The 23,571-nt window shown below is 47.5% G+C and overlaps 2 protein-coding genes across 3 annotated transcripts; one reads left to right on the top strand and one right to left on the bottom strand.

Moving 5' to 3' along the window:
- On the top strand, positions 1-8,358 carry JPT2 (Jupiter microtubule associated homolog 2). Its single transcript, XM_084271055.1, has 5 exons — positions 1-71; positions 5,314-5,462; positions 5,906-6,048; positions 6,556-6,601; positions 7,341-8,358. The coding sequence occupies exons 1-5, from the start codon at positions 28-30 to the stop codon at positions 7,523-7,525; spliced, it is 567 nt and encodes a 188-aa protein (XP_084127181.1). The 5' UTR covers positions 1-27; the 3' UTR covers positions 7,526-8,358.
- A 3,192-nt stretch (positions 8,359-11,550) lies between these two features.
- On the bottom strand, positions 11,551-22,785 carry LOC311197377 (lysosomal dipeptide transporter MFSD1-like). Of its 2 annotated transcripts, XM_084271129.1 has the most exons (13): positions 22,675-22,785; positions 22,388-22,488; positions 20,910-21,034; positions 20,763-20,818; positions 19,892-20,035; positions 19,252-19,410; positions 17,607-17,722; positions 16,642-16,742; positions 14,738-14,849; positions 14,048-14,185; positions 13,356-13,495; positions 13,097-13,208; positions 11,551-12,907 (listed from the first exon to the last, which is right to left on the bottom strand). In XM_084271129.1, the coding sequence occupies exons 1-13, from the start codon at positions 22,694-22,696 to the stop codon at positions 12,791-12,793; spliced, it is 1,443 nt and encodes a 480-aa protein (XP_084127255.1). In that variant the 5' UTR covers positions 22,697-22,785; the 3' UTR covers positions 11,551-12,790. The 2 variants fall into 2 exon arrangements, with proteins under 2 accessions (XP_084127255.1, XP_084127256.1); XM_084271130.1 differs by lacking the exon at positions 19,892-20,035.
- Positions 22,786-23,571: the final 786 nt, after the last annotated feature.

Below are 23,571 nucleotides of genomic sequence, written 5' to 3' on the forward strand. Positions count from 1 at the left end.
CGGTCTCTTGTCCGCCCGCGCGCCACCATGTTCCAGGGCCCCGAGGCCGACTCGGCCAAGCCGAGCTCCAGGTGAGGGGCGGGGGCGGCGAGCGGGGAAGCGGCGAGGGCGGCGCGGGACCCGTGCGGGGCTTTGTTCGGGAGAGGTGCGGGCTCGGGCTGCGGCGCGGCGCTGGGGGCGGGTGCTGCGGCTGGGAGCCGGGCGGGGCGGGGCCGTGTGCCGCGGCGGGGGAGCGGAGCGGGGCCTGGCTGGGAGGAGCGGGGCCCTGCCGAGGCGTCTGTTCGGTCGCGATGGGCGGGGGCGCCGCCGCCGCCCCTCCGGTGGCCGCTGGCGCGGGAGGCCGATGCCGGGCGGCGGCGCGGTCCGCTTCGCCCGCGACCTTCCCGTGCCTCAGTTTACCTCCCGCGCCCCGGGGGGAGCTGGGGCCACGGCACGGGAGCGGCTGCGTGGGGAGCAGCGGTGCCGCCGGGCTCCCGACGGGGCCGGGCTGCGCGCTCGGCTCCAGGCCCCGGCCCGCCGGGAGGGCTGCAGAGCTGCTGGGGGGTTCGGAGCCGGGGGGCGGCCGGTCCCGCGGGGGTTCCCGCGCAGGAAGGAGGGCCCGTGCTGTGGGGCCCGGCCGGCCCCGCGTTTGTGCCTCCTGGGGCGGGAGGCGCCGGGGAGCCCCGGGAGGGTCGAGCGGAGGCCCCCGCGCAGGCAGATGTTGGCTCGCGGTCGCCTTGTGCAGTTGAAACACGTTGTTATCCTTGGACGCGGCTGCGCATCCTTGTAACTCGGAGCCGGAGTCCGTAACCCGTCTGCAAAGCAGTCGCGTGCTCGGGGGGAAGGAGGCGTTTCGGGACTGCGACGGGTGCTGTAGGTTTGCGTCTGTTCCAGTGGCTCCCAGCTGTGACCTGCCCCGCCCTCCCCAGGGAAACCTCAGCTCTCCTGGTGATTCTGAAGCCGTGGCGAGCTCCTGGGCTGGGGTTCTGGCTGGAGCCCGGTGTGCAGACCCCTCCAGCTTGTGCCGTACAGCAAAGGCGTTCAGACAGCCCCTTCTGGGGCATCGTGCCCGTGTTTCCATCGCGCCTGGGAACGGGCTGTGATGCACAGTGGTACCAACAGGCCGGGCACAGCCAGGGTGCCTGCTGCCCGCTGCCCTGGGGGCTCCTACAGAGCGGTCCGGAGGTGGAGACTGTTGACATAGGGCCTGGGCCATCAAAAGCAAAAAGTACTTAGTTTAAGGACGCTTTCTCCAGAGCTTTACTTGCTCCCTGAACAAAACTTTGATGGTAATGCAAATCCTTTTTCATTTATTCATGTGTGGAAGTTTCAGAGAAACATTCAGCTGTGGGTGTGGAGGGAATAACACTTCCTGGTGTGACAGTCTTTGCAAGGGAATCACAAAGAAATGCTTTGAGTTTCGAGAATTAATAGTGCAGAAGCATTGCTGGTAGAAGTAAATTGTGCTGAAAATATTTTAAACAGAGGCTTCCCCTGACATAATTTAGTGAGGTGTATCTCTCATGATCCAGTTAATGCATGCAGGGATAGAGCAAACAGCTAATTTGCCAAATCAAATTCACTACCTAGACTTAAAAATAGAAAGCATCGTTATTAAAGGAACTTCTGCTTTTCCAAAATAAAGTGGGGAGTTGCATGTGTTAAGAGTGGTTCTGGAAGCAAAGCAGGACAGAGTTCTGTTCTGCTGTCGCCCTGTGCTGTACAGATGCATTGCTGTTGTGTGTCCTCAATTCATCCAGTACATGAGCAGCTTTACCCCTGCTGTGTGGAAGTGAAAATGTGAAATGCAGTCACCTTGGAAACGTAGAGTAAGTGTTCCCTCCTCCCCATCTGTGTTAGAATATTGCAGAGCTTTCAGATCAAGAGCAGAACTGATTTAAAAGCTTGTTTATCTTCTAAGCAGTGAGCTTTATTAACGAGCCGTGAGTTTGTGTTGGTCCAACCACAGGAGCACCCACAGTGACTCTCTGGTCTCTGCTGCAGACCTTGGTGTCCCAGACCATAGTGCCTGCTTCCTGGTTGGCTTTCTGCTCCTCACCTTAGTGATGGCCTCTTGCATATACTGCAACTCCCCTGTTTTACACACTTTATCACAGCTGTCAGAAAACCAGTAGGACTTCAGTGTTTAACATTCAGGCAGAGTTTTAAAAACAGATTTATTTATATAGTCAGTATCTTGAAGTAATGACTAAGCCTTGGCACCTTTTCCATAGGTCAGCCGAAAGGTTTGCTGAGGAATGGGCATGCAAATTCAAGTGTGTTAGAATGCAGGGGAAAAGGACCTCAAGAACTAATTAAAATTCTTCAACCCTGCCAGAAAAGAACAAAGCAATTAGTAGAGGCTTTTAAATTTAAAGGGTAGGGTTCTTAATTTAGCTGTTCTAGATTAATTGACAGACTTCTAAATCTCCTGGAGAGGGGGGAGAGAAGAGGCAGATTTGGATTGCATAGAAAACAGTGTGTGTGTGTGTATTTCATTACTGTTTAAAAGAATGAAACAACACCTTCCCTCCCCTCCCGTTCTCCCAAAAGAACAAAGAAGATCTAATTCAATCTGGCTGTGAGACATGAAGATATCTGTGTAAACTGGCATAATACCAGAATAAACTAAGAGGACATCGAGTAAAATTACTATAAAGCCTATGCTGGCTTTCCTTGTGCTCTGCTGAAGCTCACGCTGGCTTACCAAGTTCAGCATGATGTGTCCTGGGGGTAGGGTTCCAGGCTAACTCTTGTTGTCTTGAAGAGAGCTTGGTGTTCTCCTAGAGTTTGGCTGGAGTGGAGTACAAAACTGTCCTCTCTGCTGAAGACCTCGTGGCAGTACCTCAGTGTTATTTTTGAAGGTCCTGTGGATGTCCCAGTTACCTGACTCTGCAGTAGAGCTTTACGGACCTGGCGTCACAGGCACTGAAGTTGATGGAGTAAGTGGAAGGCTCCTGGCAGTTGGAAGTTTCTGAAGGTGCAGAGGCCAATCCACTTTGTGTATGTTGAGTCAAGGCATTCTTTTGAGTGATGCTGGCAGAAAAGGTTGCTTATTATGCTGATTTCAGAGTGCCTCCTAAGCACCTCAAGTGATGCCTCTGACTTACTCATTGCAACAGTAGGGCTTTCTTAGTACTGAGCTGGAAATGGGAGGGCAATGTAAGATAAATAAGTGCTGGACTTCTTTTGATGCTTAATTAAGCTTGTTCACTGAATAATTAACACTTTTAGTCTTAAAATGGGGTTTCTCTATAATTTTTTCCTGCAATAGATCTTAAATCCAGTAGGAGAATGAAGTAGTCTGGTTTGTATGACTAGTTGCTTTTCTTAAACCAAAAAACCCTGAATGTAGCTATTTTCTTATTCCTTCCTATGCTTGCAGGCATGTGTGAAGAAAGCAGCATGGTAAATGGAGTGAATCTGAAATGTAAAATCCCTGTCTGTGTAAACTGCATTTCTCTTTCTTTCAATCCCTTTGATAATATACTTAGAGTAGTATACTTGGAACTCAAGAAAGACTAGGTACATTAAAAGGAACAGCTGAAAAGTATGGGTCAGAAATCACTTAAATTATGTGAGGGATTCTAACAGATCTACCTTTTTAACAGGAGCCCCTTCTCAAACTCCTCTAAGTGTTGTTTGGCTTTTTACTGTTCCCTTTTCTCCCCCTTCCATCTCCCTGGTGTAAAAGCTTAGGCTGCCTCATGGTTTCCAGGCCACTGTGAGCAATTGAAATGCATCATTTGCCTGTACGATGTCTGCTGGAATAGCAGTTTTAGATCTTCTAAGGTACGTGGAAAGCCTGTACCACAGTTGGATCTATAGTCTGTGGAACAGACCTTCTGTTGTAAATAAACCTTCTGCTTGGATATGGTTTTACCTGTGCACTGACCAAGTCAGTTCTCCTGTCTGCTAAGATTTTAGTGACTGACTCAAGCTAAAGGCATTAATTAAATCCACAGTTGTCCTAAGCATTGAAATACTGAAATTGGCCAGTAAAGACAGTCCCTCTGAGGCTGGTTCTGACAGTATCAACTACTCCCAGACCGAAAGAGGAACTCTTTTCTGCTTCGGAAGCAAATAGAACTGCTTCCTGCATCCTGAGATCTGAAGTGCTGACAGGGCTTGTTTTCTGGCAGGGCAGCCAGATACTTCTGCTCTTGTGGCATTAAACTTTAAACTAGAGTAGATCTCTGTTCTGAGAGGAGCATCTCTTCATGCCTGGCAGGCACCTAACCTGAAATGTCTTGCTTCTCTCTCAGATTTGTGCAGGGAATGTGCTGTATTAATTCACTGACATTTCGACTCTGTTCAGGTGGAATGGGATAAAAATCTTGCAATTTATAGCTGTTCTCTTTGCAAAAAAGTAAAGGTTGGTGAAAGTCCCAGAACACGTCTCGGATTAGAAGAGGTGTAACTAGGACACTGCTTCCACTCAGCTGCAAAGATTGGGGGTAACTCTTCAAGTAGACATAAGTGTAAAGATTATTCTTGGTACCTAGATATTCATCATTTTTCCATGCTTTTGCTGTTAATTTTCCAGTTAATTCCACAGGTTGTATTCTCATGTACTGGTTCAGTTCCTTTTCAGGACAGATCAGCCTTTTGAACAAGGCTGGTGTTAACTGTGGACTTATTACACAAAGGCAGCCTGACTTTTGGTAGGCTTCCAAGAAGTCAGTCTGTTTCTGTTGTAACCTCCAGTTTTTATGAGGACCCATTTGATGCTTCTCTGGCACAGAGCTTTGGTCTTAATGGATTTGCATCTTGACCACTAACGATTTGGCTTCTTGGCACTCTGCCTTTCTGTTCTAAACTCCACAGCAGCTAATAGGATAACTGATGGTTGAAACTACCACATTTTTTAGTGCTTATGAAATGTCAGCTTATATTTAAAAGTCAGTTTGAACTGTATCACAGATGAAAGGTGGTAAGTGCAGTTTAGCAGAAAGTCTGATTCTGTAATGGTTATTTTTAAAGTACTAACCAGAGTCACATGTCTGTCCTTAATCTCCTGTTGCTTCTGGAACACCACAGTTAGCATAACCATTTCTTCTTACCGTTCCAAGTAGCTGTAGATAATGTAGTGATCGAATTGGCTGATGAGGAAGCAGATTGGGAGTCTCTGTGTTCATCTGGAGAATATTTTATTAGACCAGCTCTTGAAACTTAGCTGCTGCATGGATGTAGCAGAATTGCTCTTCTGATTTCAGCCTACTTCAGGTTATTTGTAACATGGAGTGGAGAATGGTATGGGGAACAGCAAGTACATGAAACACTGCCCACTTCAAACAAGCTTTTGTATCTTGCTGCTTTTGTTCTGCAATGTAGGGTGTTGAAGCCACCAGGAGGAGGTTCTAGCAATCTCTTTGGGAGTCCAGAAGAAGTTTCTTCTTCAAGCAGGCCCAACCGGATGGCGTCCAACATCTTTGGAGCATCAGAGGAACCTCAAAACATTCCAAAAAGAACAAACCCTCCAGGTAAGAACAGCCGCCTCCTCCAGCACCACTGGGCTGGTTTCGTGTTCCTAAAGTGGGACACAGTGATGTGCTTGAACAATAAATCTATTTAGACTTCTGAATATATGAATATTTCATTGATCTGCACGTTCACAGACTTCTTAGCACATCATCCAAGTCTGATTCTTTCTGAGTTGAGGTCTAGGAAATGATGAAAGGAAGCTGCTTCTATTCTAGAGCCCTGTTGTCAGCTAGCTGCAGTTAGTACAGCTGTGAGTCCCAGATCCTCTAGTGAATTCTTGGAACAAAGGATTTACACTGGTGTCTTCAAGCAAGCAAAAATAAGTGTCAAGGCAGTAGGACTCTAGAAGGCTTGGAGTTCTTTCTTCTTTTTTTTTTCTCTTTTTAATATAGTGTGATAAAACTAAGTCATTTAGAGAAAAATTCTAACAACTGCCTTGCAGGGGGAAAAGAAAGTGGTATTTTTGAGGATTCTGGTTCTGCTCAGCCCCGTCCACGCATGAACCCACCCGGTGGGAAAACAAGTGACATCTTTGGGTCTCCCGTGTCTACGAGTGTCGTGCGAGCACACCCAAACAAGCCCAAGGTATTCAGCCTTCCTTTCCTGCCAGGGAGCTTGCAGCTCAGCCTTGCCAAAGTGCAATACCTGTAATCTTTTGAAGATGACAGACCTGAATTATGCATGGGGTAACTTCCAGTTAGTTATTTGTAAAGTCTCTTTTCGATAGCTTGTTATCTTTGCTACAGCAGATCTCCTCATGCTCTGTAGTTTGCAGTAAAACTTTTAATTAGACTGGGGAAAAAAAGAGGGAAAAATGCTTCCAAAGCTTCTGGTCTGTCGTGAACTAATGTAACATCTTCATCTGTGTTACAGTGAGTTGTCTGAGGTGTGCACCTTGACATAACGTCGGATTTTGCCTTCCACCGGTGTTCTTGGATTATGTAGTGGGGAGGGGGGTGCAGGGCTGCACACAGCATCAGCAGCTGTTGGCTTTTGTCATGTTAAATGTATAAACCAGAACAGAAAAAAGGAAAACTTTATAAAAAGTTTTGGGAGTGATAATATACTAAATAGGCTTTGGTTTCTTTGCAGGATCATATTGTGTTGAAAGAAGATGAAACACCAAAGAAGCTGGAAGGTCAGCAAGAGAAATTCCTTTCTCTGTTTTCTCTGCAGACAGTAGCTCTGAGGAATAGTTTCTTGTGCTTCCTCTTAAAAACATAAGACTAAGGCTGGTGTTTAAGAGAATGTAACTGTTAGAAATTTAACCTTCTCCCAAGGAAATGGTTCTTTTCTCACTGAGCACGCAACAGTCATAACTCTTGGTATCAAGAGTGTGTATGTATCATTTGGTTGATTGTGTGTGTGTGTGTGTGTGTATAGTTGTATATGGAATGTGTATATCTACAAAAACATCCTATCAGAATGCTTCTACCTCCCTTGCCATCTCCTTCATGTGTGTGATCTTGGCCTCCTGTAGTTGTAAATAACAAATAGCTGGCTGATAAAATATATTCTCGTTCAGCTGGCTAATTTTAAAGAGTGATGGGAATGCTGCTTTCAAGCTCAGTATGAAAGGATTCATTGGTATGTTGCATCTCTTAATTGCCTGAAACTGCCAAAATAATTCTGAAGGTACAGTGCTTAGCCTGCATATCTTTATTTGAAAGATTGCTGAAGGAAGAGAGGAGGTGTTGTGGGAAGTGAAACTCTTCCTCAGCACCTATTTCCTTCAGGAAAAATTACCAGATACAGCGAAACCTCAGTGTGCCAGGGTGGGAGGAGGGGGAATAATGCAGCCCACAGAAGATGAGGTGCTCTGTGTGCTACAGAACAGCAAGTTCATCTGATCTATTTTTTTTTTTTTTATTATTCAGCTACAGAAAATATCAAACCACAGCTGGAAGATGGGGGCGAGAAAAAAGACCTGTGCAAAGAGGAGCCACGTAAGGAGCCAGAACCCAAGATAGACAATCACGAGCCGCGGTTAGGGCCAAGGCCACGCTCACACAACAAAGTTCTCAATCCCCCGGGGGGCAAATCCAGCATTGCTTTCTATTAGGCTCAGCTTTCACTTTCACTAACGGAGTCTGCACAGAAACTCTTGTCTGTGGTTGCAAGGTCAGTTTATAGACTACTGCTTGTGGATAGATTCTTGGGCAGACAGATGAGGGTTGTGCTGAAGCGTGTAGGAAGGGTAACCTGATGATTTGGGGAGGGAGGGCTGGGGAGGGAAAGGGTGCCCCGTGGAAGATGTGAGTATTGGACTGCCTGGGTGGGTGGCAGAGGGGGACATTAGTGTAACTTTGTGAAAGATCAGTGCTACTTTGTGGTGAGTCCATCCAGTGTTCCATTCTTAGCTAGCTAGTGGCTCAGGACACTCTTGTGGAGTCAGGCTCATCCCTACAGTCAACACCCAAAATGTTATGGATGGGTGGAGACCTGGAGGTTACACCTGGAAGATTCTGAAGCACACCAGGTAGGTGATGCTTCCCTCCAGGCAATAGGATGCAGCTTCACAGTGTGAGTCAACTTGCAGTCACTTTGATGTAAATACGTTCCACTGGAACCAGTAGTGCTGCCGTGGTTTTGAGTGTCTTCAGTCTTTGGTTCTCTCTTTCTCCTTTCTTGTGTTGCAGCACATAATGCTGATACAAGACCAAACATGCTGTAAGTTTCTTTTATACTCACAAACCATCATCTGTTAATGAAAATCAATGTCTTCCCTCCCCAGTATTCAGGCCTTTCTGATGCCTTCAGTAATCTGCTGATTACTACACCTAGTTCTTGTCAAGTGACCATATCAGTTCAGTGTACTGTTTCACGTAGGTGCTTCTACAAGATTGTACTTGGAAGTATCCTGTTGGAGTGCCTGCACGTTTTCTGGTAAAGATGTGGGTGCAAACAAAAGCTTTATGGTGCTCTTGGAACAGAAGGACCTTAGTGTACCATTATTGTGGAGAATGTACCAGGGTGTCCAGCCAGCGAGCTTGGACCCAACGTCCATAGAAATGCCTTTGCTCCTGCAGAGGTTTTTACTTTGTGCCCTGCAGACACCAGAACCCCTTGACTGTCTTCACCACAGTGCATTTTTTGTTTGTTTGTCTGTGCTGACTCTGTTAGTGAATTCTCTTCTCATTGGTCAGCCTTATATTTGCCTTTAACTGCCTCAGATTTTTGTTGGTAAGGTTGGGAGAACTATGTGGGTTCTCCCCAGGCCACGGCTGTAGTTGTTTTGGGACATGCTGTAGACTATCCTAATTGGAGAAACAAAGACTTTAGCAATACAAACCTTCTGGTTGTGCTGGCTGTCTTAAATCATGTTTGGAAGCTGTGCATGTTTTGCACAACTGTTTGTTGAGGAGGGTGGCTCCCATCATTTGTCCTTGGAATAGACTTTCTGATCGTATCCAGAGCTTTGGTAAATGAATGTTAACATTAGGTGCTTGCTCTTCAATATATTTAATAGTGACTTTTTAAATCTGACATATCAAACCAGGAGTTGTTCAGGTACACCAAAGAACAAGTGGCCTTATCTGTGCACATCCACTGCTGTTCTAGCCCAGGTTTCCTGGGACTTGCTGTCCGGTGGGGACTGTCTCTGGGCCAGGTGCTAAGATGCTCTGTGACTATAGTGCTTACTAGACTGCTCAGTTCAGTTGATGTCAGAAGTGACTGACTGCATGAAGACTTTGTAGCTTTTTCAGATAGTGAAAGTGGAGTATAAGGGGTGGTGCTAAGGGTAGAGTCGGCCATGGAAAGTAGGGAATTCAATGCCTTTGTCCCTTTCAGATTTGGAGCTCCATTTTACTTGTCCCCTTAGAAAAATAAGTCAGTGATTTGAACTGCAACCCCATAATGGATTTATATTACTTCCAAACATGTATTTATTAGCTACAGTCTGTGCTGTCTAGCCTCTGGCTGGGTCTCAGACACATCTGTTTCAGATCCTTGTTCCAGTACATGATGGGGTTTTAAGAGGCTGCCATGTGGAAAAGTCAACCAGAGGCTGCTTTCTGCATCGATGGGTCTGGTGTAATTGGTGCCGTTTGTAATACTGAGTTTAGACTTTTAGGCATCTTTTAGAACCTGATTTGCATTGGCTGTAGTGCCTGTGTTTTAAACAGCAACCTCCAACTAGGCCTTAAATTAGTGAAGCTCTTGATTTTCTTGGATTTTTTTCTTTGGAATCTAAACAATGTTTTCAACTTGAAAGTAAGATTGGTAAGAACATTTCCCCAGAACAGAAGGGGATTGGAAAAGAAATGATAAATCATGCAATTGTCAATAAACCTCTGTATTTTGTTACTCCATTGTGTGCTGTAGGTGTCTGCTTTTATAAATCTGTAATATAGCCCAGCGTGGATACAGTGGTGAATTTTGTTATAGATATTGGAAAAATTGCACAAATCCTTTCAGGCAGTGGGGAGTGTGCTTTGGAGCCATGACATCCTGCTCAAGGCTGCCCACGAGACAGGCAGCTCTTACCCTGGGAGTGTGAAGGGATGGTAGCCAGGGCGGGCTGGTCAGGTCAGTGCCTTTTTGTGGGCAACATTCTGTACAATACAGGGATAGTAATTCCCTTTGAGCAAGGGATGCTCTTCATGTGGAGAAATCACACCCCCTGCCTCTGTGCTTCTGAGGAGTGCCTGAAACTCTCCTCGGGTGCCTGTCCTGGCTGACAGTGTGGAGGTAACTGCAGCTGCAGAAACCCCAGTTCTGGGTGAGTTGGATGTGGTGTCCTCTCAGGCAGGGTGCTCTAGATCTGTGCTATTTACAGGCTGTGGTGCCCCACAGTGCCTCTCAGCCAGCACTTCTGCAGTGACTGCTGGATTTCACACCAAGAGATTCGCCACTGGTAGTTCAGACACACACAGTGCTTGGGTAGGATCTGCTTAGTGTGGCAGCTTGTGAATACACTTGATAGCACAGCAGCAACAAAGGGTTGTCCCGTCCTCTGAACTGCTGCCAGCTAGCAGACTGCAAAATAGTTCTGCTCTGCACCTCTATACCTTAACTTGTTGTTTTACCCCTAAATTCAGAGTTTGTAGCGTGAGACACTTTGGTTAGAATATTATCCAGGACTTCCTTCCACTCACTCATTTCTTTTAAGCTACTGTCTTCATCCTGCAGGACAGACACAAGGCCCCTGTGATCCTGGGCGTGGTGTGGTGTCCCTGTGGCTGCCTCAGGGAGAGGTGTGCAGTGATGTTTCACCAAGACACCTGGTAAAGCAGGCAGTGAGATGTCCAGCACTACGCTGCCATGAATGTCATTACCCAGTGGCACACTGTAAGGAAAGTGTGCCACAGTTCTTCAAAACAGGAAAGTAAAGTTTCTCTTCTGGTAATTTGGAATTTTTGGCAAACAGGAATAGCAGTTTTTGAGCTGCTTCTGTGAAGAAGTAAGCAGAGGTCATTCAGTGGGTATCCCAGCTCCTGCTACAGGAACAGCCCCATACTTGAGCTGGAGCATTGTATGGTATATAAACTGAGGCAGCTGGCTTCCTGACAGCCAGGCTGAAGTCACTGCTTTTAAGCCAGGCACCAAACTCAGCTCTGAACACATAAACTTTCACCTATACGCAAGCCTCCTACAGTTCCGCTGCCACGTGGTTTTTCATCACTCACCATGGGAGTTTCCCACTCTGAGAAAAGATGACTGCAGCATTTCAGCCCTGGGGAGTAGTGTGGTGATGAGTCTGACACACCAGCCAAGGGAAGAATAGTGGTGGGGTCTGACATGAAGTACCAAGCCCAGTTCTGGGCTCCCTAGTAGGAGACACGTGACTCAGGGAGTGCAGCGTTGGCTGGTAAATGGACTGGAGCGTATTCCACAGGAGGGGAGGCTGAGAGCTGGGGCTGCTCAGCCTAGAGAAGAGATGGCTTGGGGAGGCATTACCAGTGTGTTTCAGTACTTGCTGGGAGGGGATGAGGACAAGGAAGCCAGAGCCTTCTCTAGGCAAATGCAACAGGCACAAATTAAACCACAAAACTCCATCTGAACACAAGGAAGCACTTATTTTTTTCTCTTTTTTTACTGTGAGGGTGGTTTCAAACACTGGGACAAGTTGCCCAGAGAGGGTGTAGAGTCTCCATCTGTGGAGACACTCTGGCTCTGAGCAGATGTGGTCCCAGACAGCCTGCGCTGGCTGACCCTACTTCAGCAGTTGTTGGACCAGATGGTCTCACGTGATCACCAAACTAAAGGAGTCTGAGGTCTTGCAGTTCTGTGACTGCTCACCCCATCCTCAAATTTCTGCTGCATGCGCTTCCAACTGGGAAATCCTCTGTCTGTGGTGTGCAAGGAACTCACTGTGTAACTTAAAACTCAGAAGATGCTGCTCTCTGAACACATTCTCTTCAGTAAATCACTTCAAGGTACATTTGTTTTCTGTGACTGTCTTCTGTGACATCTACTTATAATGTGGCTTTACTGGATGCTGTCAGTCTACTGGTGTTTAGATGAAATGTAATTTGAGCAGCGTGGCTCTTCCTCTTACAGGTATGTAATAATAGTTACTAAGTCATTCTCTTCAGCAGTCCTTGTACTTGGCTATGTTAAGTTTACTTTGTTCTTAAAACACCCTTTGTGCTTCTGTAAACAATGTGTGAGTGTTTGTGAGCATTCTGCATAGTGAAAAGGGCAGCTGGCTGAGTAAAACAAGCCTCTGGCATTCAAAAGTTAAGAGCACCCTGGTTTAAAGAACAGGATTTCAGACCAAATGCTTTTGAAGGCAAATGAATAGGCATGGCTTAGAGAAGCCTTTCTAGTAAGGTAGTAAGCAATTAAGCTAGATCTGTGTGCAAAAGTTAATCAATTTGAGGAACTCAGGCTCCTGCCTAATGAGTAATGATAGTGTCACTGGCTGGGATCTGTAATTTGGGAAAGCTGTGTGCTCATCCAGAGCAGCCACCGAAGCAGCAGGCCTGCCAAGGTATGGGCAATATAAGTGCTGATGTACAAGATTCTTGTGCTGGGGAAAGTGGCAGACCAGGCAGGCAAACCTGATGTGGCCAGTTCTGATGCCAGAGTGAAGAGCACCGAATGGCTTCTGAACAAGCTCCAGCTGGGTCAGCTTCTCTTAGTGTCATGCAGTTCTTAGTGCCCCATGCAGGCTTTGTATGGTGGAGGATGCTGAGAACCATTCAGCAGACACACTTCACTTGTGTGCCAGGGGTAACAAATGGGAAACATTCCCTTTCTGTAGACAATTCCCTTCAAGAATCCCTTTAAAGCTGTTTATAATACACAGAGTAAAACTCCACTGTCAGACAGAAGTGATGAGTGCTGTGCCTGGCAGCCGCCGTTCTCACACCGCAAAGGTTCAGCTGCCAGAGCCCTCGTGTCCTGTCTGCTCATCAAGGAGCGGTGCTGTGTCTGCAGGGGCCCTGTCCTCCTGCGCCGCAGCTGCTCCCTTTCTTGTTCTGTTCAGGGTCCCACCCTAGAAACGCAGAGCAGTACTTAGAGACAGAGCAGGTGCTGTTCTTCTTACAGCCACCAACAGCCCAACACTAGGCTCCCATGCTCCCCCAGTTTTACAGCAGATAGTTCTCTCTTTATGCAGTTCTCTATGTCACCTGAGAGCTGTTACATAATAAAAGCAACTCAATGATGCAAGACTCACACTTACCTGCTTCTTGTCCACAATGTTGAGGCTAATGGAGGCAATGATGCATGCAATAGTGTTTGCCAACATAAAGATCATCATCTGCTGCCAGCGCCACAGGGGGATCTTTAATTCGCTAGAAAAGACCAAAACAGGACAGAACTAGTCACTTGAAGATACTTAATGCACCTCTACAGTTCTTTGCAGCATCAGGCTGTGAAGACAGTGATTTTTGCTCATGCTGTTCCACTAAAGCACTGATAAAAAAGGAAAGTGTTCTCACCTGGACTTTGTTCCTAGAATGTGTCCAACAATCAGATTCGAAAGGCCAACTCCAATCATCTGCACAGAAGTTGCAAGCCCCATAGCTGTCCCCAGAGTTGCTTGGGGGACCACAAGAGGTATGGATGGCCACATACTAGCCTGGTAGGAGTAAGGAGAAGAGGTATTAACTCAAAGCCTTATTTAAAGGTTGGTTTAAGAAGGAATTATTCCCACAAAATAAGCGTTTGTACTTTTGCCTATAAAAAATCTGGTCTTTATCCCTCCCAACCCACTGGCTGTTTCTAGACTGTTCCCTATCGTGTTCAAGCAGCTTTTGAGACAGCGTAGACAACGTATATTGCTTGAAACTGGAATAACCTGACTCCAGATTTCTGAAGAGGAGTTAGACCTGATGATTTAGCTCATAAAACACAGGTGGTTCAGGTGTGATATTCAAGGTAAAAGAAGCACTAAGAAAATCCATGCTTCATCTTGTATCAAATGGTTGCTTCTTCTGCTTTGCACTTTGCTCTGTGTTGATTCTTTGGTGTTACTTGTTGCTAACCAAAACCTTCAGGACTGGGAGCCAGTGGCTGCAAACCCTGGCTGCTAAACCTGCTCGCCAGGACAGAGGAGCGGAGATGTTTGTCATCCAGGGTGTAGGAGCAGAGCCAGAAGACACTCAGCTCCAGAGTGGGGTTGTGAACTTACAGCAGCAAAGGAGTAAGTAATCCCCAACCAGATGGTTGAGACTAACGGAGGAACAAATGTAAATGCCAGGAGAGCGAAGACCGGCAGCGTGAGTGCAGCACAGCCAACGGCGAAGATGCCTCTCAGTCCAACATAGTCCTGGTAAAGGAAACAAATGGAAGCACCTGAGGAGGGATCTTTGCTTCCCACAGGTCTTCGAGACAAAAGTGGGTGCCCAAGGGGCAGCAACATGCCATTTCCCAGTTGCTGATACTGTAGCAGACTAGTTATTACTAGTTCCTCTGGCATTCTGAGGGAATCAGGGTCCGGTCTTTATGTGAAATAAAGGGGGGAGCAAACCCACACCATGATGCTTTGACAATCGTGCAAACAAGGAAAGGAAGAGTTTGACAAAACAGGACTTGTTACAGACAGGTGGTCCTTTCCCATCCACTTCCAAAGTTTATCCCAAACCTTTCTGCTCCAGCCTTGGACTCCTCAATACACAGAGCCACTACTGTAGCTAAAGGACAGAGGGGAAAAATGGGCTAACGTTACTCCTTGTAACTTCAGTCAGACTAAAGAGCATCTTGCAGTTTGCAAGGAGTTAAAGGACTGTTTGTTTGGCAACAGCAGGCTAAATTCTGGTTGAGGGGGTTGTAACAAAGAATTAGGAATTATCCACAAGCACTCCTGGTTTGGGGTACTCACAATTAATATGCCAACTGCTGCAGAGAGAACAAGGGAGCTGTCGTACACTGCTCCAGCAATGTAAGCGGCTGCCTGCTGACTGTAACCAGAGTATTTATCCTGGATAAACTTGCTAAAAATAAAATGAAAGGAGGAAAAATTACATAATTAGGATTCTTGTGACAGAAATTAAGTTTGAGCACAAGCATACGGACAAGAAGGGTTTTAATGACAGGACTTGTAAACAAGTTTGATTCCATCTGGTTTGCAGTGCTGAGCCTTTTTTCTTCTGTTTTCTTTTTAATTGGAGCACAGAGCCACAGAGAAGCTGGTAGCTTAAATGGTCACATTCAAGGTGCTTCTGTGAGTAGAGAGTGAAACTGCAGGTTATAGTTGGGTATATGTTCAATTACATCTGCGTGGCTCACAAGCAGCAATTTGCCATCAAAACATACAGATGGATTTTTTTATATTCTCTTTGATGAGGCAGAAAGTGTTACCAATCTAAGGGTGAGAATGCTGAGGGACAGGAAAAAGACTAATTCAGTAGCAAAGATCAGCCTTTAAATTGGCATCTTTAGGGTTACTTGGTTAAAGCAGAAAACACAGAAACCAGACCTCAGCCTTTCACCTGTTAGGGACACAGAAAAATGGCATTAGAACTCACACAAACTATTTACAGAATTCATAGTCATAGAGTCGTAGCAGCTTAGAGAAGATTAGTTTATTCAGAGATTTGTAGCTCCCTAAACCTGGTTTGGCTACTTGTGTGGCTACTTACTGTTAGCACTACTGAGCCTTCCCAGCCTGTGCTGTCAGCACACTATGAAACAGGAGACTGTTCCCTAATGATTTGCTGCAACAGAATTAGCCAATGAACGTGGCCTTAGGACCATTTTTCCAGCTGAGAAGCAGCACAGCATTTTTTGCCCCAAAATTTGAGCAAAACATGAGAAAAAATTTCTGCAGGGAGTCAGAATTGCAGGGATAAGGATTCTGTGGGACCAGCAGACACTGTTGGTGGTTAAAATGAGTGGGCAACTGACAGAAAGCCCATCTCATCAAGGCCTTCAGGATCCTTGACACCTTGAATGTCTTTGTTTTGCTTGTACACTTGCTGTGTCAATGTTGGTAACATTTCTCACCCCTGGTTTCACAGTGGCTCACATCACTAGTTAAATACTAGCAAGGCAATGTATTTTTTTGTACTACAGCACTTTGCTAATATGAAAGTTGATACTCATTATGGGATAGAAGCTGCATCATCCACAAATGGGAAAAAAACAGCAAAACAAGAGTCTGTGGCAGAGCCACAGGCCAGAAGCAGGAGTCCCAGCTCAGGCCAGCAGGTTGCTGCTTTGCTGTTAAGCAAATGAAGCCACACAAAGGTCCCCAAGCCTCGCACTGGGCTGCAGAGGTTTCCTCCAGTACAAATCCAGGCTGATGCAAGCTGAGCTTTGTTCCAAGCACCGCAGACAACACACAGGAACTGGAGGCCAGAACTGCCCCAGGCCTGTGAAGCTCACGCCCCACCCAGCTCAAGAGACAGACGCTTTGTTAGACTGGCACAAAGGTGAAATGTCCACAGGCTGTTTGTTTAAATAAAGAAGTATTTTATACTTCCCCTTCTCCCAAATCTTTCTGATCCTCCTTTAAGCAGTGTTCCAAGCTTTAAATACCAGATGAATCATTTCCCTTTGGTTATTTTTGCTTTCCTTCAGCAGCCTCCCTCACCTTCGAAGGGGAAGACAGGTAAGAGAACCTCCCTATCTTTAGCTAGCTGTTAAAGACATGTTTCTCAGTGTTTCATGAGCAGAAGAAACAAGCAAATTATCCTCATATTTCCCAGTCAACCGAAAATCGAGGGCCCACAAGGGCCTGATAGGCTTCTATCAGTCAGGGGGACAACAGCCACAGAGCAGTACCTGGCGTCTGCCACAAAGGGGAACACTCCGTTGTAGAAGAACATGATGGTGAGGACCAGCAGCCAGTACCGAAGGGCAAGTCGCCGGATGTCCTGAATCCGCTGCAAAGACAAGATGTGCCCTCACTCACCAGAAGGGCTTCACAATAACGTCTCTTGCTGCAAGCCATTTAAAATCATCCACAAACTGAGAACTAAGAGCAGGCAAAAGGGAATTGAAAAGCAGCTCGTGTAGCTCTAAGTGAAACTGGGCATGTGCTGGCTCAAAGCATTCCTTCTTTAACACTATGCAGTAAAGAAAACTAAACAAAGGTTTCTGAGTTTCATAAAGGTTATGGCTGAAGAGACTATTCTAACCAGGCTCTCTAGGAGCCTGCTTCAGAACCTGGATACGGTGTAAACAGGAGTCACAACACAGAAAACTGCAAGAATGCTGTCTTGAGAACGAAACTTACAGGTTTAAGTGCCACAAAAACCAAAACCTATTGCACATGATGTTTGTTCCCAGACAGAAGAACACAAAGGGGAACGGAAGAGAAGGGCTGGCAAATCACAGGTCACTGCTGACCAGGTCAGGCACTTTCTATCACAGATCCTGTGAGGCAGAAAGCTGTTCCAGGAGAAGGCTGCTATCTGTTTTATGCACAAAAATCCTCCTCTGAGCGAGCTACAGTCCAGGAGTAACTGGCTCAGGAAAGTAATGCTGTTCAGAGTGCTATGTCAGCTCGCTGGAAGGCTGCAAATACCCAGGCTCTAAACAGAACAAGTAGACTTTGGTGTCTTGCAGATGCAGTGTCCCCAGATGTACCTGAAGACCTGCTCTGCAGTACTGAACCAAGTGGTGGCATTGCCCTCTCCTGGGGAACATCAGCTGCTGCTACTGCAGGCTTCCCCGCACCGCCAGGCAGCGCGCACGCCGCAGGCTTCCACAGAGCGAGGGGGGAAAGGCGCCTCTGCACCACGTACCACTTTCTTGGATTCCTGCTGGATAACTCCATCCAAGCCCAGCTGCTTCATGCCCACTTTATCCAATACGCTGACTATGAGGGCTGAAACAAACCCAAGCACGCAGAGGAGGGTACCTGGAAAGACACAAGAGGTGTTAGGAATTCCTCAGTGTGGAGAGAGATGACCGACAAAACCAACTGCACACAACATGCAGAATTCCCTACGACTCCTACTCCTGGCTTCTTTTAGCATTACCAGCCTTCCCTACTGCAGCCAGGCAGCAGGACCATTTCCCTCTGGCCACCTGGACAGAGTCCTTCAGCTCTTCCTCCACTGAGCTTCCAATGCACTGCAGAACTGCCTGAGGTCTGTGAAGCTAAAGCCCCACCCCAAAGACAGCCACTTCCTTGGACTATTGCCTGAATGCCTTGAAACTGCAGCAGGCCTGTGCAGAACAAACCCAAGGTTAAAACAAGTCAGACATCAGGAACGTGGTCTCCTGAGCAGGAGAAGTATCGCGCACGGGCTGACCCCTGAATCCAAGTTGTACCTCTTCATTTATGTGACCTGCTGCAGGCAGCTGGGACACCAATCTGACCCACTGGCACACTCGACTCCAGACAAGTGAGTCAGTTTATGTTGCAGACACCCTGCTGCAGGCATCCTTCTCTCAGAAAGAGATCTGCATCCTTTTTGTTTTCCAAAGAGCCAAAACAATCCCTGTGATGCATCCACACTTTGTCTGACGCATTTATCTCTTCACAGGCTACTGAAGTTGCTATGCTTTGCTTGCAAAGGCTGCCTGAGCACAAAGCTAGTAGGGGCAGATGGGATGCAACACACCATGCCTGTCCCAAATTCTTCTCTTCTCTGAGAGCTGGAATCAGAGGAGAGCAACAGGTTTCGATTTCTGGAAGAGATTAATCTCCACTAGCATCCTCTTTTCCATGGGGGATAGTCCACACCATTTTGTTGTTTGGGAAATGACACATTCCTATAATCCCTGAGTCTACATACACAAAGGACACCCTGAGGCAGGTGTCCATAACATCACCATTCCAGCACACCGGAGCACCTGAGTATCACTACTGAGCCACACCACCACACCGTGACCAGATCATCACTAGAGACAGATCCCACCTCACTGTGCCAAATCTCTACAGGTAAGAGCCCTGGAACAGATCCACACTAAGAAACTTGCAATTCAGATTCTGCTTCTCACAGTGATTCAATCCTACAGCTTTGAGCAGTCCACTTGCAGGGCATCTTATGCTGAGACCAATGCAGACACTACTACAGAACCAGCACGTTCTGCCAGCTAAAATGCATAGGAACAAACAGACTCCTCTTTTGTTTCACTCTGAAGTTTCCACTCCACAGGAGTAAATCTACATTAAGTACTGACTACCTGGGACTGCAGATGTTAAAACAGCTCAAGAAAACTGCTGACAAAATTGTCAGGCTGACACTGAAGCTCTGAAGGGTCACCCACCAGGGGTGGAAACACCACTCCATTGCACAGAGAAAGCAACAGGAAAAACTGGAAACTAATGTGCCACCTCCTGATAACTTCACTATCTCTTTCAGGTGTTTTGCATAACTGGATGAACCAGGCTAACCTCAGGTCTACAAAACAAAAGGCCAAAGCACCAAAGAAACTCACCTCCCCAGAGTGTCCACTGCATTCCAAATTTTGCCTCAAACTGCTGGGTGAAGAAGAAGTTGAGGACACTCCCAAGACGGGAGAAAGACAGAGTCAGTCCAAATGCCAGTGCCAGTTCCTTCCCCTTGAACCAGAAGGCTGTGATACGGTTCTGCACAACTTGGAGAAGACAAAAATCCTCCCTTGAGCTGACAGACTTGACCAAGAACATTGCAGAGAAGCAATGAGTGCAGCCTCTCAAGGTCAAGTGTTTAAGCTGGGGTAAGAGACCCCTGTATCCCAAGTGGAGGTAGTATATGTCAACTTTGCAGTCTGTCTTAAAACACAGTAAATTGTGCTGGGACATAGGAGATGGACTTATCCCTCACATAAGGCAAGCAAAACTAATCCCCAAAGCACAGCAATCACGTTGGTGCCCACCCCTGGGAGAAGGACAAACTCGATCAAGGGGAAGGCGCTTGAAAATTTCAGCGCCCAGTAAATCCACACAGCCCTTCAAAGAGCAGCGGTCTTCTGTTAGCAGCATTGGTTTCTGGTGCAGAGCAGGTGAAGCTGACTGGTAGGACAAGGGTCTAGGAAGCAAAATAAAAGTGTATCATAACCCTCTGGTGAGGTGCAGTTAAGATTGTGAATTCCTTACTAGTAAGTGACCCATTCCCAGAGCCGAAGAGCAGTCTTCCTGTTAGCATCAGTGGGAGGAGGTATGGTGACCCCTTGAAATGTGAGCCTAGAGCAAACATTGATGACCCCAGCACAGTCAGAAGAGAGAAAACAAAGACACCAACTAGGGAGAAACAAAAAAAAAACAACCACACAAGCCTCAACAGACATGCTGAGATCAGGACAAAAGCATTCTTTGTCAAAAGCCAAACAGCAACCTCAACACCAGCCAGCAAACCTGTGGGCTTCCGCCAGTTTACCCTCATTACTTAAATTCTGTAAAGACTAGTCCCTATAAAATGACCTATGAATCCTCAAAATAATATTACCATGGTGGAAGGATAGAGAGGGAGAGAGTCACAGAAGACTGAACTCTACAGAGGCCCTGTTCCTGTCCTGAGCTCCACTGGAACAAGCCATCTCCTCTGTGCCTCTGACTCCTCATCCGTAAGGTGTTTACCTCTGTGACAGAGATAGAGCATAACAGAGCATAACTGCACTTCCTGGGGCTGTGGGGCCTTAGGTTACACAGGCCAGAGCAGAGGGCAGAGCTATCAGTTTGTCCCCTTGACACCAGACAGCACTATTCCCTGTGACGTGTGTCAGAGGAAAGCACCTTTACTGCACTGCTGTGTAAATTGAGATAAGTGGTCAAAGGATGGAAACATCCCAGTTACCTTCATGGAGTTGCTCAACTAACTGTCACACACTCAGCACACAGAGCTGTCCCTCCTCTCCATCCCCCCCTGATCTCACTGTGGTAGAACCTTTGACCACCCCTTTACACTGAAAAAACCAGCCTGGAATCCCACTTTGGTAGAAGGATAAATTAATCAGTCCTCAGAACTTACAGCGATTTCCTAGTTTATCAATCAGGAATCCAGCCAGAATAACCACTACTGCATTTCTAGGAGAAAACAAGAACAGAAACACTTGTGTCTTGCTGCTGGGAAGCAACTAGCAAACTGCCCTGCCAAGGCAAGAGACAAGTGACTTACGTCCAGGCGTAGATTGCGTACAGCAAGTTGTACTGTGCAGGTGTCATCCCCAAGCCTTCAACACAGTCCAGCGTGCTGTTATGGCCAGTGCTGTTATGGTGGGTTCCATTGGGGCAGGTCAAGTTCTGCAAAACAAAAACCAGAGCCTGAGTCAGGCAGATGAACCCCCACACATTGATTTACAAATGAAGTTAGGCTCTATTAGAATTCTCTCGAATTCTATTGGATTTCTATTTCTCCTGCTCAGTTCCCACTTCCATGACAAGGAATCTGAAGATCCTTGGCTTCTCCCAGTAGCCAGCCCTCACCAAATGAGAAATGACCAGCCACCAGCACAGTCCCCTTCCCCTTCCCGTGGCAGTAGCAGCAGGGGCTGAACACTTCTGTAGGCATTTAAATCCAAAAGAAAATCCAAGAGACTGCACCAAATGACATAACCTTTGCTTTACTCCATACACCATCAAATGACTCTACACAAATTGTGGAGGCTCAAGGAATAAATACTGACCTATTTTTTTTGTTTTCATTTTACTCCTGTTTTCAATGACAAACTGCACCCAATTTAACCAGGAGTTCACTGTCTGAATGCTATTTATTAACTGCATTTCAAAAAAAAAAAGAGGTTATATGCAAACTCTGTATACTTTGGCCCTTGCTGCTGAAGCAGACAAAGAACAGGACAGCGATTCTCAACCTATACAACTGATGCACCAGCAGATGGCACACAGGAGGAAAATCACCGCTCCAAAGACCCCAAACAAATGCGATAATGACAGATAAATGAGTGAAGTAAAAATCTCTGTTGGGTATTCAGGAACTGAGGTAAGAACTTTGGGACTCTGGCATCCCTGGAGAGATCCCAGAAATGCACTGGGCTGTCAGTCTGGACCCTGAACAACCGATTTTCTAGCATTTGAGAATACAACCAGTTTTAGCATGACAGTCCTCCCCTCATGGCTCTCTCCTTTGGCTAGCAAACACGCACGTGATGTCATCCCCACAGTATCAGGAGGTTTGGATCTGAAGACCCAGAAAGTCTTCTCTAGTCTCCTATCTCCAGCACTGTCAGTCTTCCAGTCCAGCTTAGGTACTAACAGCCAGTTCTGTGTACCTCCTACATGCAGAGTGGAGTGAGCTATTCTAACTCTCAACTTCATTAGTGCAGCTGGCAGAGTTTGGACAGAGAGCTGGCAAGCTCTGTGCATGGCCGGGTCTCTATCTGCAGCTCTCCAGCCCGCAGCGAGCACTCGAACCCCTCACGGCTCGTCCTGGCTTCCTGCATCTGCCTCGCAGCAATGGCAGTGGCAACCCCTCGCCCCCAGCATCCACAGCATCAGAGCCTGGAGCACGACTCCTGTGCTGCACCCCCCGAAAAGCCCGTGGAACCCTGCCGGAGACCCAGGGCTCTGATTCGGGGCCTGTGCCCTTCTCAGCCCAGCTCTGCCCGCCCGCGGCTCGGACAAGCGCCCAGCACTCACCCCCTGGAACTGCTCCTGCAGCACGCTGGGGATGTCGAAGCAGAAGTAGGAGCCGAAGGTAAGGAGGCAGTTGAAGACGAGCACCACGAACCTGTAAGAGGCTGCGGGGCAGAGAGGGCTCATCTCACCGCCCCCACCTCACCCCCGCGACCGCACCGCACGGCCCAGCCCTCCCGCAGGCCCCGCCGCGCCCTCGGCTCGGCCGGGCCCGGGGGTGTAGGCCCCGCAGACGGGGTGCCGGGGGGCCCGTCCCCGGGCCGTGTTTCCCCCGCCCCGGCGGCGCTTACCCCGCTCCGCAGCCACCGCCATGCCTCAGCCCGTTCCGCCACCAGCCTCGGCCACCGCGCCGGCCCCGCCTCGGGCGCGGCCCCGCCCGCAGCGGGGACAGGGGCCTGGCCCCGCGGAAGCCTCAGGCGCTGGCCGGCTGCGGGCGCTGGTAGGCCGCGGTGCAGCCCTGGGGCCGAGGCCGGCCCCTCGGGGTTGGGCCAGAGCTGGAAGGGCTTAAAAGTGTGAGAAGGGAAAGGATCCGCTTCGGACAGCGGCGTGAGGGGCTGGAGGTGTTGCGATCAGTTAAAAAGAGGGAATTCAGAGAGAGAATTAGAACTTGTACGTGTAGAAGTGGGTAAATACCAGATGGGGGACAGCAGCCCAGAATAAACTGGTCTGTAACACATCATGAGCCAGGGTAGAAAGTGCTGGGTTTTGGGGGGAAGAGTGCATCCTTTAGGGTGTGTTAGTAGCAGCACCTCATCGTGTAAGAAGTGGTGAAAGAGAGCAGGTTTTTAAGCTAGCAGGCAATGCTGAACAAGAAGAGAGAGCTAGAAACCAGCCAAACGTAAATTAGAGGTTTCTAGTTATCACAAGAACAGAGATAATGAAAAGAAAAAGAAGGAAAGAAGAATTAACCCAACACACACCAAAAAACCCCAAAGCCCCAATGTGACTGACAGGGTAAGTATTGTTCTCTTGCTGTTTGAAGAGTATTTTCTACCCAACTAAAGGACAAAGAGCCATCAAGTAAGGCAAACCTCACAACAGCCACAGTGAGAGCCTGATTTTAAAACAGAGCTTGGTAAACATGTGAGTGGCAGGTTTCAATTCTAGGTACTTCCTCACAAAAGCTATGAAATGCTTCAGGGTCCAGCTCTTTCTAAGAGTGCTGCCCTTCATTTAATTTAATTTCT

The sequence above is a fragment of the Gallinula chloropus genome (genome assembly GCF_964237585.1).
Source record: "Gallinula chloropus genome assembly, chromosome: 15".
NCBI classification, from domain to species: Eukaryota; Metazoa; Chordata; class Aves; order Gruiformes; family Rallidae; genus Gallinula; species Gallinula chloropus.

What these genes read in the sequence shown, in the direction of transcription:
- JPT2 (XM_084271055.1), top strand. Translation starts at nt 28, where the DNA reads ATGTTCCAGGGCCCCGAGGCCGACTCGGCCAAGCCGAGCTCCAG. An exon ending in CACACCCAAACAAGCCCAAG is followed by an intron (nt 6,049 to 6,555) that starts GTATTCAGCCTT and finishes GTTTCTTTGCAG; the next exon opens with GATCATATTGTGTTGAAAGA. An exon ending in AACACCAAAGAAGCTGGAAG is followed by an intron (nt 6,602 to 7,340) that starts GTCAGCAAGAGA and finishes TTTATTATTCAG; the next exon opens with CTACAGAAAATATCAAACCA.
- LOC311197377 (XM_084271129.1), bottom strand. Translation starts at nt 22,696, where the DNA reads ATGGCGGTGGCTGCGGAGCGGG. An exon ending in GGCGGTGGCTGCGGAGCGGG is followed by an intron (nt 22,489 to 22,674) that starts GTAAGCGCCGCC and finishes TCTGCCCCGCAG; the next exon opens with CCTCTTACAGGTTCGTGGTG. An exon ending in CAGCAGTTGGCATATTAATT is followed by an intron (nt 14,186 to 14,737) that starts GTGAGTACCCCA and finishes TTCCTTTACCAG; the next exon opens with GACTATGTTGGACTGAGAGG.